Genomic DNA, 12,875 nt, shown 5'->3' on the forward strand with positions numbered 1-12,875 from the left:
GCTATAGATGCAAGTGAGAGAGGAGAGGTATGGACAGGGGTGGGACCCTCCTCTTTTGGCAGCAGTGGCCACTTCTGTAGCTCAAATCGCCTTGGGCAAGTTCACCCAAAGTAGGTGAAATTAACTTCCTAGGATGATTTAACAGACAGAGTCTGGCTTTGGCAAGCTACAGGCCACAGTGAATAGTGTGGTTATTTACAATGGCCTTTAAATAACCTTCTCAGCAGGCCTACAATTTATTAATTTATACTAATTGACTCAGATTGAGACTATTTTATGGTAATTGGTTAATTGTTACAGCACCCAGATGCAACAGCAGCGAACACTGTACAAAAATGATGTGCGAGTCATTACTGATTCAGTGGCTGGCACCTCCTTGGCAAAATTTTATTTCAGCGTTATTGGGTTGGTTTGGGTTTTTAATAGTTAGCCAGAATGTTAGTTGGTGTTTCAAGCAAACTAAACTTAAGTATGTTTTTAAAATTAATGAATTACTAAAAGAGCTCATCGTGGGCAGTAACAAACACTGTAGTTGGAATAATCAAATAGAATAGACCATGGCATGGATAATTCTGCTATCACATTTTCTCTAGAGATCATTGGAATTCATATTAAACAGGTGGAAATTACATATTAAATGGGTGAAAATTGTTCCCAGATAGTCAAAAAGAAATGGTCATTTTTCTAACCATAACAGTAACTTGATCTCACTATAAAAATAATGCTTGTTTAATATGTGGTTTTTTCCCTCACACTCTTTAGACTTGGTGGAGGCCCAGATGATGCAAAAGAAATCATGCGTCATAGTTTCTTTGCTGGAGTAAACTGGCAAGACGTATATGATAAAAAGGTATGTCATTATTATATTTATATGACATTGAATAATCTAGCTTCTGCAAGGTTGTTTCAACTGGTAGTCATAGGACTGCTGTTCTCTGGAGTTAGTAATTTTTTTCTTTGCAACTTTTTTGTGTTACTACAAATGAATAATTATTCTGAACAAGGTGTACTTACTTAATCTTTGGGTTTTCAGTAATAATGTGTCAGTTCACCAGAAATAAATTTTGCAAACCAACCTAAACTCAGCAAAGATTTTTCTTCTATTATGTAAATGTCCAAATTTTTTCCTTTCCATTTTTCTTCCTGGACCTTCAAGAGAAAAGTAGGTGTATGACTCAAGGTAATGTGAAAATGTAATATAAGTTTATCCTGAATTGTATTTCTATTTCTTCCCTTTATTGAAAAGTTGTTTTATGGAAAAGGGAGATTAAGGGATTGGAGGGGGCTCATAGCAAAAATCTACTTTCTAATTGTTTGTGTATAAATAGAAATGTTTTTGAAACTTATTTTTAAAAAGATATCTAAGAAAATTAAAATAACATTAAAACACTGAGCCAAAACAGCTTGTGGAGAAAAAAGTGAGTGCTGGGAATTCATTTGAAACAGCTTTCTCTAAACCCAATCCTGTTCCTGTAATGATCAACACTTTGGGAATGATTTTAGAAAATGAATTTATCTCAGTAGTGAAACTCAATTCCACGGAAGTTGTTTTATATACAGAAACTGATTTTATCTTAGTATTTCTGTAAGAATTTACTTGTTGCTATAAACCCCTTCTATTTTGATAAAGACTTCTCTTTTTTCCCCCCAACTGTTTTACGTTGCCAGTTGAGCTGTGTAATTTTAAAAGATAGTTTTTTTCTACTTTTTTTGCTTTGTTCAAATAAAAGGAAAATGGAAGACATACGACTGAGCAGAATATGTTTATGCTACAATGTCAGTGATACAAACTGTTTTTTCAGTTGTTGTTGAACTGGAATTTTAAAATGTGTGGTTGTTGGTGTGGTACTTCTCTGACAAATACCGGAATTGAAATAGAAGCCTGTATATGATGATACAAAATATGGTACTCTGAAATTACTTGATACAAGTGTGATTTTTCCCTGGCAGTATCACAAGGTTTCAGGAAACTTTACACTAAATAATCATAGCAAGTATATTAATCAGGTTACTTTACGAGCTCAACCACTAGTTGGTTATGTAAGGACACTGTAGAGAAGCACTCTGAGGATACAATCTAAAAATACAAGTCGAGGACCTTTCTAGAGTAAAAAAAATCCCAGTCAATTGGACTGCAATGTTCTAGGAGTGGGTGAGAGAAAAAAAAGCTGTTACATTATTCTTGCTCTCTTGAAAAAGATTTCCTAATTATCTTGCATTAGAAATAGAGCTTTCAATTCTACACTGTGTTCAGCATCATATTTAGTTAAGAATATATAGATACTCCTAATTACATGCGCTTTGATCCTTTCCAGATGAACATGGCAAATGTCTTTCAGCCAAGATCTTTTTCTAAGCTATTAAAATAAAAGGAGACATTTTGCAGAGTTACATATATATATATATATAAAAATATATAAATGCTGGCACTTCACTTTTATGATCATGGAAGTGGATATGGCTTATTGGGTTATTATAACTGGAGAAATTGTAGTCCATCTTTGTTTGTTCTGGCCACCGTTGCTTTGAGAAACCAAATTTGCTAGTAAAAAAATTATTTGAATTTCCTCAGTTGAATGGTTAACTTCAAGGATTGTAAGAATTGGTTTTGTGCAGTATTGGCACACAGTGTGTTCTTTATGGAAAAATAACTCTTGTAAATGAGTTCTGACAGTATGTTTTTCTGTTTAATTAAAAAATAGTTTTTTTCCTATTTGTTCCTAACAAAGCCATTTGTCTGGCTGGTTAAAATATCCAGTTGTTCCATCTGCACACACAGTCTTACAGGTTCTGAAGTATGCAGGGTGTAAGACTGTGCTCTGAAATACAAACCACAAAGATAATAACACTGTTAATGAACTTTCATTGAGTATGTTTATTGGAATGCTTGTATGAATATTCTTGAGGCATTTTGGTATTCTAAAATAACTCAGAGCATTAAACAAATTGATTTTCAAACAGGTTTGTTCTATACTTGCTTCTGTTTCTGTTTTTTGTTAGTAGTAGAATCTTCAGCAGTAGAATCACTTGATGAAATTGATAGTGGATATAATTATTGGCACAGTAAAAATATTTCAGAGTAATTTTGCCTGAGTTTTATGCACCATGACACTGTAATTTTCTGGCTGTATTTCAGGAGTGTGTTTCTGTTAGCAATGAAAGAACAGAAGTTCACTTTCGGAGTAATGGAAACAAAAAAATCATGTGTATTCCAGGTAGTTGTGATAGTTTGTACGTGTTCACACTGTGCTTGTGTGCCACTAATTTTATCATTTTTACAGATATTAAGTGCATCTCTGTACTTACTAGGTTATCACTTTACTGGTGTGGTTAAAGCCAGAATTATATATCTGTAAACTATTTCATGTATTTCATGTGACAGTAGCTCTGTCGGGTCAAATGGATCCAAATGGTCAAATGGAATTATTAGCTTTCTGATACTGCTAACTAGTTAACCTAATTTGATACTACACAATGATAAAAAAATACTGTATGGCACACTGGAGCAGAGAAAGATCGTTGCCTTTAAATAAAAAATGTATAATAGTTAGCATTTGTGATCTGATGTATTTATTTTTGGCAGAAAAACCATGAGGGCATATGAAAGAGAGCAGCCTGTGCCAGGTTCTTCCTGTGATCATCTCAGCCCTGATGAGTTTTTATCTCTGTGCCTGAGTATGAGAAATTGAATAGTTTGGCAAACTCTGAAGACTTCAAAAGCCCATATACTTCAAAAAATATTTGTTTTATTTTTAGCTGGAATCAGGAAGCTTTTGAAATGTCTCTGTTTCTCATTTAAGAGTTGTATTAGCGTATTTTTATTTGGGTTGCAGAAATATTCTTAAGTTGTCAGATGTTCTGTTTAGGGTCTTTCACTGAACAAAAACCACATGGGCATTAATTAAAAGGTAGAAATTTGGGTATGTCTTCAGGCTTGAAGCACTCAAATAGCCTCATGGCAAAGGACGCCCAGACCTTTTAGCAAGGCCTGTTTTTTCTCCTGCACATAATATAGACAAAAGAAGAAAGAAACCACATGGAAATTTGGGCTGAGATATATATATATATTATATATATATATATATATATATATATATATATATATATATCTTTCTTCTTCTGATTTGTGGTAATACCTCTGATTGTTCCTGGAGCAAATTAGGGAGTGCTAACAAATTAATTTGTTAGTACTGGGAAGGGAATAGGGACAAGTGTCAGTAATGGAGAAGGCTGGGATGCCTGACTTTGCTGCAGGTGCAGTGCTTGTGGAGGCACCTGTCTCAGCATGGAGGCAGTGACTTTCAGCATGAAGTCTGACAGCTGCAAGAAGCTGTTCCTTACCCTTCAGCTGTGACTACCTTTGTTTTCCTCAAGACACAAAATCAGTAGATGATGAAATCCCATGATTGAAGCCCTGGGTTCAGGCCTGGCAAAATCTAAAACATAACTGTGATCTTAAATGCACATTTAAATACTTCTGTGTATCAGATTTTGAAGGAAAAGGGCAGGAGGGAAATAGGAAAATACCAACATTTGGGTTTAGGCCGTTGCTATTTGAGTCATACTATTTTTGTACAATTATCTGCACTGCAACAAAACCTGCAGAAATTACCCTTGTTAGTTACTTTTGTGTTGTTGCCAAGCGAAGTAGTAAAAAGATCAGAAAACTGCTAACCAGTCTGATCTTTTCATTGTGTTTCCACTGATACTTTAAACTATATGGGCAGACCTAGAGGTTGATTAGTATCCTTCCCCCAGCTGCTTGAATTTACAGGGAGGAAAATATACATAAGGGTGTCTGATTCTTAAACTTACATTGCTGTAGTCCTGGGGGTTTGTGGTCTCTCTCTCTCTCTGTGATAACAGCATTGTATCACTTGGAAAACAGCTTATCCATGGGTGAACCTCCCTGCTGAAGCCTGTTTTCTGTGGATTTGTGTGGTGTCTCTTCCTACCACTGAAATCCCAGCTCTTCCTCCTCCACCTGCCTAGGACCACCTCATGCAGGGTCTGTGGGGTATTCCTAGCTCCCAACTTGGCAGCAGGCTGCCTGCTTCAGGGCCAGGTATGGGGATGAACCAATTCCTACAGGAATGCTTACAGATTGGCTTGAAGCTCAACTCAAATTACCGTCTTTTCTCCAAGTGGCAGCTCTAGTTTGAGGGGGATGGACAGGTATTTCTCCCTTCTACCCAGCACGATTCAGCAGCACTCTGTTGGTAGATGAGATTCTTATGGTAGTATTCATTTTTAGTTCATTTAAAGTAAAATTCTCTTTAAATTAAAAAAAAAAAAGAAGACCAGATTGATGTTCTTAGGCATCATACTTTTCGTTTGGCAGATCAAGTGCATCACAGGTACTTTGAAGTAGCTTCAACCACTTCCTATACAATACCAAGTCAAATGATTCCTGGTAAATTATTTTTCGGCAAATTTTCTGTCATAATGAAGTGTTTGTGTAGTTGTTCAGTAAGCGTGAGAAAGTTCAGGGTGTAGAATCAAGCCTGTCTGTTCATCTCAGTGTACCTGTAACAGTCAGGTTATCTGACTGTTATCTGACTGTATCTGCACCTTTCCTTCCCCTGAGAGATGGGTGACAACTTTCCCAGGACTTGAACCGTGGAAAAACTGTGGTGTTTTTCACACGCTGCTCTTGATGGATGCCAAATGGAAATGCCATTCACTTAGAGAAAATGAAGACACTAAGAATTTGGTACTGCTTTTGCTGTCATTTCTAACATCAAGCCTTGGAAATGGCCAGGGCAGATTCAGCTTGACAGATGGATATGAAATTGGATTTTTGTCTTGAACATCAACTCTTAAAGTCACTTAACTCACACTGAGTTTAGACTTTTATTTCTTTATTTGTACAGACACATACATATCTATGCATATGTGTGTGTGTAATGCATAAACTTTGAAAATCTGTATTTCTGTTCCTTAGAGTAAATTGTCAGGAGGTGCAGTTCCCTGTCTGGTTGGAGTGTGTTCCTGAATTTGCACAGGCCATGAGGGGAGGAAAATTATCCTGTACTACAGCTTGGCAGCCAGGACTGAGGAGGGTGATTCTCTTGCTGACTGACAAGGACTGTGCTTATCAAAAGCTCATCTTACTCCTTTTGTGCCCAGGTTACTGAGTGTGCCTTTGGGTACTCACATCACTCTTGGACTTCTGACTTCTCATGTCAGAAGTGGGGAATAGCTGTGGCAGTAGCGCCTGGATACTATTTCCTTGTGGAACCAAACATGAAATGTCACTGGCTGTAGAGTGGCATCTTCATGTTGTGATCATCAGGGTGGTAGTTGATGTTGGCTGTTTTAATCTTTATCATTAAACCTCAGCTTCAGTCGCCCTTGGGATGTATGGCAAAGCTTCTGGAGTGTCACAGTGTTTATCTCTGAAGAAGTTGCACCTTGTTTGTCTTTCTAACAGTTTTATTACAGCTGAAATTTGTGGACATTTTACTTCGTGTTTTTAAATGAAGCCTTGTCCAGGGGTGGACAAGGTGACACCCCTTTGGAAGGATTGCCAGGTTTCTGTAGCAGGGTGTGTTGGTGACAAAATCTGTGTTGAATGGTTCTGTCTGCAGTCTTCTGAACGTGGTGTTGAATGGTCTGAATGTGTCCCTCTGCATACACTTGGGTGTGTCATTTATACCACACTCTGCTTCTGCTTTGTCTGAAAGCTTGTTGGGGAAGGATTTCTTACAGTGTTTCTCTCATTTTCTTCTGGAGGTGATGCCTAAGCTCTGCATGCTGGTTCCTCGTTCCTTAACAAAAATTATTTTAAAGGTCCTCCCGTTAAAACTGGGAGTGTGTCTCGTGAATATCCCAACAATTACATACATGTCAGAGAAAGAATTTACTTGGGGAAAGGGAGGTGTGCCTTTGGTGTCAGCTCAGGAGTCTGGAGTGGGATGTCCACAAGACTTTAGCCCCTGTTGGTTTGGTGTAGGTGGGATAGAACAGACGGAAGGGAGCAATCCCCAGTTCCAGCTGTCCTCACAGCTGTGCCGGTAGAGGTGATGCTGTGAGGGAAGGAGGCAAAGTGTATGGGAAGAATTAAGAAACTTCCCTGCTACTCTCTGTTGAGTTGTATCTGTGCATCCTAATCTCAGCTACCGTTTCCCCATTTCCAAAGGCTGTAGGGGATGGTTGGTGTACTTTAGGGTACAGCTTGGATAAACACTAGTGTAAGCTGTTGTTGAGAGCCATATGGCTGGATGGTTTGTTTCTACAGTCACTGAAGTTTCCAATTACCTTTTATTTCCAGGATATGAAGGATACTGCGGTAAGATGGATGAATCCTAAAACACCATTGACATAAATTTGCATCTGGTTCCTCCCTTCTCATTACAGGCTAGTTTCATGTGTTCTAGTTGTTTCACTTCCCCAGACTTTTGTCATCACTGAAATTTTCATCAGCTGACTTTTTGGATGTTACTGATAAACAGTTTTCTAATAAGCTTTGCTACTGAGCATCAAATTGGAGCGCCAACTTGATGAATTTTGTTTTAATAGTGCTTTTCATACCTGATTAAAATTATTACTGTAATTTTTTTTGTTCCTTAGGAATCATTTAGTACTGTGCTTCTCTTCCTGAAATGATGTTTTCAAAGTATTTTCCATAACCATTCCTGTTTCAGATAGATGGGGAGAACAAGGAAGTGGTTTAAAGTCATAGTGAGGCCTCTTCATTTCAGTGGATTAAAAAAAAAAAAAAGTAGTAAAAAACCCCTGAGTAAACCAGTAGTTAGCCAGTAAGTTTTTGAGGAAGAAAGTTGTCATCTAATGCATTTTCTTTTTCCTCTCCAGTTACACATCCACACATTCCTCCATGTAATGATATTACCTTGCCATACCTTTTGTTTTTCATTAACTACTTGAATCTAAATCACAGTTGTTAAAGACTGCAATGTGAATGTTTTCTCCTTCTCTTCACAAAGTAGTTGTAGCATGAACAGTCCCTGTTGTACTTGGTAACAAGAGTAGTTTGTTCTCCTGGAGATGTGTGCTGCACTGTTGAAAAGACATTGTTTCTTGTCCTTGAGAAAAAAGAAAGTTTTTCCTAAGCTTGTATTTTAATTATCTTCAAAGGAAATGTTTTAATTTTTTGTGAAATGGCATTTTCTGTTTCTCATCAGTAAAAATTATCCCAGTCAGGGAAGTAGCAAAGTTGTTATAAACCTGTTAGCTTATGGATTTTTTTCATACTGAATTTATTGCTGAGAACTGTGAAAGTGTCTTTTTAAAAGGACGTGATGGACATTTGTCCTTATCTAGAGTACATTACTTGTCTTCCTGTAATCTTGTGTGGCCTTTTTTTGTTTGGTTTTGCATGTTTGCTTGTTTTGTTTGGATTTTTTTTAGGGGGAATTGGACTTTCTGAGTATTCTTCTTTGACACAGAAAAATGAGAAAAAAATGGCAATGTGGGATATTCCACTGGAGTAACTCTGTGCTTAGGAATTGTGTGACTGCATTGCTGGAGGGACATACAACTTTGGAAATCTGCTTTAATAGTGCAGAATTGCTTGGGATAGCCAGAATGCATGCAAAAATGATTTTAAAAAAGTGTAGAAATTTGTGCAATAAAATAGAATACTTTGGTTTTAAACATCGGATATAACTGGATTTATACCTGGAAGATTCTTCCAATACTGAGTTCATATATGTTAGCTCTTTCAGCATTTATCCTACAGCGCTCCAAACCTTTACTTCAAAATCCTTCTCTGCTGTTGTATGTTTTCCATTCATGACAATGTAAGGGAAAACCGAATTTAGTTTTATAAAAGTATTAATCAGATTTATTGTACTGAGTATATGAAAGAGAGAGATTTGGTTTTGCTTAATAATTGCTTGCACTGTTACTGAAGATTTGGATCAGATAAAACAGGTCTCTTAGTATGTACACATCATGTGTATCTGTGCATCTAGTGCCTAGAACACGGGGAAGGGAGGGAGTTTAACGGCAATTCTGCTTCCTTTGCTGTGGGGCAAATGAACAAATTAATTGTTTGGTGTTAGTGTTCTGGAGTTGAAGAGAGAGGTAACGTGAAACTAGTGAAAACCACATGCAAGCTGATAATATCAGTGACCCATCATGTAATCTGTTGTATTGAAAGGAAAATCAATACACTATTCTCAGGGTGTGTTTTAAATTGCATATGCGAAGATAACACCAAAGAGCTCCAAGGTACAAAGAAAAACATTGTCACACCACACCCACACACATTTATGTCACACCCACACACATTTGCAATATCGTACATACTAAACTGCTGTATCATTTTTGGACTAGCATCATGCAGAGTGATATTCCATGCTAAATATGCCTTCCAGTTAAAATCTTTGGCCTATAGGTAGTTCTTCCGGTGAAGAAGGTGCAGAGCAAGACTGGTTCAAAAGAGGGGCAAGGAAGTCCTGCCTGGGGGCTGTGAGCAGATACTGGTGATTTGCTGTTGGGAAATACCACACTGTATTCTAAAAGCAGTAGGCAGGATTAGATCCAGGAACTCACTTAAGCATGAACTGGCCTTTTTTCAAATGTAAGATTAATTTTCACATCACATAATTTCTTTTAAATGTAGGTTCAGATGAAGGTCTTAAAACTGAAAAAAAAACCAAACCAAACCATCATGCTTATTATACTCTCTGAGTAGTTTTTTTTCCTTAGCTGTTTATACAGCCAAGTTATGGTGAAGTATCTAGAGGTGCCTTTGCCTCACAGCTATGCGGGTAATTACATTGGCCTGAAGAGTTTCTAGGTAATTATCTTTATGCAGCTAAATTTATCTGCAAGTCATGTGAGAATGATATTTGGAATTTAGCTGTGTTGTGCTATTAACTGGATCCTGAACTGATATTTTTGGGATTGACTCTAATGGCTTCTGTCTCTTACTAGAAGTTAAGAGACTCAGCTGCCTCTCTACAAACCTACTTGTTTGATCTGGGGTGTAGGGAAAAAGAACTTACTTGTTTTCCTGGTAGTAATTTGACTGGTTTGAGGTATAGTAATTTTATTTTGTTTCTTGGTGCCTTTCAGCTTGTACCTCCTTTTAAACCTCAAGTGACATCTGAGACAGACACCAGGTATTTTGATGAAGAATTTACAGCTCAGACTATTACAATAACGCCGCCTGAAAAATGTAAGTCAGAAACGATGCGTTAGCATGACTTAACAATGTTTATAATAAAGCACTGTGTAAGGTTTTTTTCTATTTGAATGGAAAAGCTGTTCTCAGTGTTACTAATAAAAATCCTCATATGGAAGTGTGTAAGAGTAACTCTCAATGACAGTTTTCTTTTTAAGAAGGAGCAATTACAGAACTTAGAATACTAGATCACTCTGATTTGAGTTTTGAGGGCATTTTTGGTATGGACTTTCATGTTTTGATTTTGTTTGGGGTTTTCATTTGTTTGCCTATTGGGGATTTTTTATTTTTAAATAAGAGAAGGCACTAGCTTCAAGTGTTTACTGGTTGGCAGTCAAGGTCCCAGTTCAGCAAAGTACTTGGAACATGGACCCTGCTTTAAGCATGTGGACACTGTCTAGTTTTAGTGAGACAGGCATATTTTAAAATACTTTGAAGACAAAAAGAAAAAAAAAAGATCTGCCAGAGACAAGTGGATTTCTCTTTGTGTACATACCAATTACTTGAAAATGAAATGCCATATCAAGTTTCATTCTTCAGCAGAGCTCTTAGAGAAACTGTTAATGAGGATGTAACTACTGCACTGGGACTTGCACAGAGTTTCTTTGTTGCAGTGAATGTAATTTCTCCACAGTTTGTATTTTTGTCATCTTCTGTGACATGCACAAGTATGATCTGATCAGCCAAGGGCTTAACAGAGTTATTTACCAAGCCAGAGCAGTTAAAATCTTGCTTCTGAGTTCTCGGGTGAATTTTTTTTCTAAATGGGATATTTGTGAGTTTTTGTTTATTTTAAATTGGAGGCTGAGAAAGGCAGAACACAAAAGTAGACAATAAAGGCTGTAGTTATTGTTGCTTACCCTTTCCTAAAGCTAGCCCATTTTTTGGTGTTTTAGGATTCGCAGGTTAGCTGCAGTTTTCTGTTTGTATATAGACCTAGTGTATTTTCTGGATTTCACTTTTCTAGTGTTTGAACACAGTCATAGAAGCGCAGAAAGGTTTGGGTTGGAAGGGACCTTAAAGATCATCTAGTTACAAGCCTCCTGCCATGGGCAGAGACACCTTCCACTAGACCAGGTTGCTCAAAGTTCATAATTTAAGTGATTTTAAGTCTTTCTACTGTGAAAAGAGAACCCTTACTTCTCCCATTTAGCTAGCTTGATAAGAATTTGTTCATAGTCGTAACTTGAACAAATTTTACTTAAAATTTGGATTAACTTGGAGTCTGTTGATTCAATATCATAAAGTCCTGATCTCTTGAAACCCCACCTATGCAATGAGAATGGCTATTAGTTCATCAAAGGGTGAAGCAGTACAAAACATGTATGCCTCCAAGGCTTCAGCTTTAAATTTATTGAATTCAGGGCAGGTGACTGAGTCTTAAGAATAATGAAGGGAGGGGGTGATGACCAACAGCAGTGCAGAGATCAGCTGCTGAATTGCTGGCATGGGGAGCCCTTCCAGGGAGCTGGCAGGGCTACCTCACCTGAGCCTGCGATGAGCAGCATTGCCAGCAGCACAGAGGTGTATTTTTTTCCTGTGCCAGGTAGATTTGCTGCCATTTTTAGTGAACTGCAGTGGTTCAAGAACCACATGGGGCTTTCCCTTTTCTGTTGTTGTGGTTGGGACATTATTTTTAATTATTTTTATTTTAAAATCTACAAGTAATTGTATTATTTACAGTGTGGTATCACCTCTGTCTGATGTGATTACGCAAAAGGGGGTTAAAATGTGTTTTAGGGAAGGAGGGCGAGTAGCGGTGTCAGGAGGTTACTGCTGAAATAAAGATCTTTTCTAGATATTTATTTTTATTGAAACTCTGTCTTGTATCTACAGTAATCAGTCTGACAGCAAAACAAACAGGCTGTGTACATTAACCTCCTTTAAACTGATAGTGTAAAAGCAAGATTGTATTTGAAGTTACAGAACTGAGCGGCATTGTTGAAGTCAAGTAGCCTAATCATAATAACTGCTCAAACCTGCATTAACTCTAGTTTTTATTTGTAGAATATATGCAGATACAAAAGATACATAATTCTGAAAGGTTGGATATAAATATGTCAACATAGAACAACAGTCTCAGTAGGAGTCTTTAAGAACAAGCACTGTTAAAAAATCCATGTGAGAATGTCCATCCAAATTCTCTGAGTTAGGTAACATCTGGTGCCTGGTTTCCACTGGCACTGCAGGAACTATGTAAATGAAAATATTTATGAATTTGGCTTAGTCCATGTTTCTTCTGATCCCAGTAAATACTGTAAAAATAAATAGTTTACTAAAAAATAATATCTAAGAATTGAAACACATGGAACCTATGTGAACTGTTCATTTTGTAGCTGTTTTTCCTTTTAACTCCCTTTGAAATGGAGGAATATTTAAATATATCTGCAGTAAGATTATAATTTCCTGAGCTCAGCTCAAGAAACAAGGGAAACTCTGCCCCAGTCAGCAGTCAGCTTCCATGCTGACATGTTTTGACTAGCCTAGAACTGGTAGTAGTGACTGAAGTTCTCACATCATAGGCATAATAAAACCAATCAACAAATCAACCTACCCTGAAATAAATAGTGACATTTGGAAGTGATATCCCCTCAGTGAACATCATCCTGCTGTATGACCATAAGCTTACATACATGACTAGAGTCTTACTTAAACTTGAGTCTTCAACTTCAGCATTGAACCCTGAAAGGTATACTGCATATCAGGTGAATAATGAAATTTT

General features: G+C 37.2%; 1 protein-coding gene across 2 annotated transcripts in view; it reads left to right on the forward strand.

Moving 5' to 3' along the window:
- The window catches only part of AKT3 (AKT serine/threonine kinase 3), a 141,393-nt gene that overhangs the window by 121,010 nt on the left and 7,508 nt on the right, over nt 1–12,875 (forward strand). For both annotated transcript variants that reach the window (XM_018085110.2, XM_018085111.2), the window contains 2 exons: nt 763–850; nt 10,045–10,147. In XM_018085110.2, the coding sequence (XP_017940599.1) occupies nt 763–850; nt 10,045–10,147 (191 nt within the window). The remainder of the gene's footprint in view (nt 1–762; nt 851–10,044; nt 10,148–12,875) is intronic.

This window comes from Manacus vitellinus, unplaced genomic scaffold, assembly GCF_001715985.3.
Source record: "Manacus vitellinus isolate BGI_N305 unplaced genomic scaffold, ASM171598v3 scaffold_8_pilon, whole genome shotgun sequence".
Classification (NCBI taxonomy): Eukaryota; Metazoa; Chordata; class Aves; order Passeriformes; family Pipridae; genus Manacus; species Manacus vitellinus.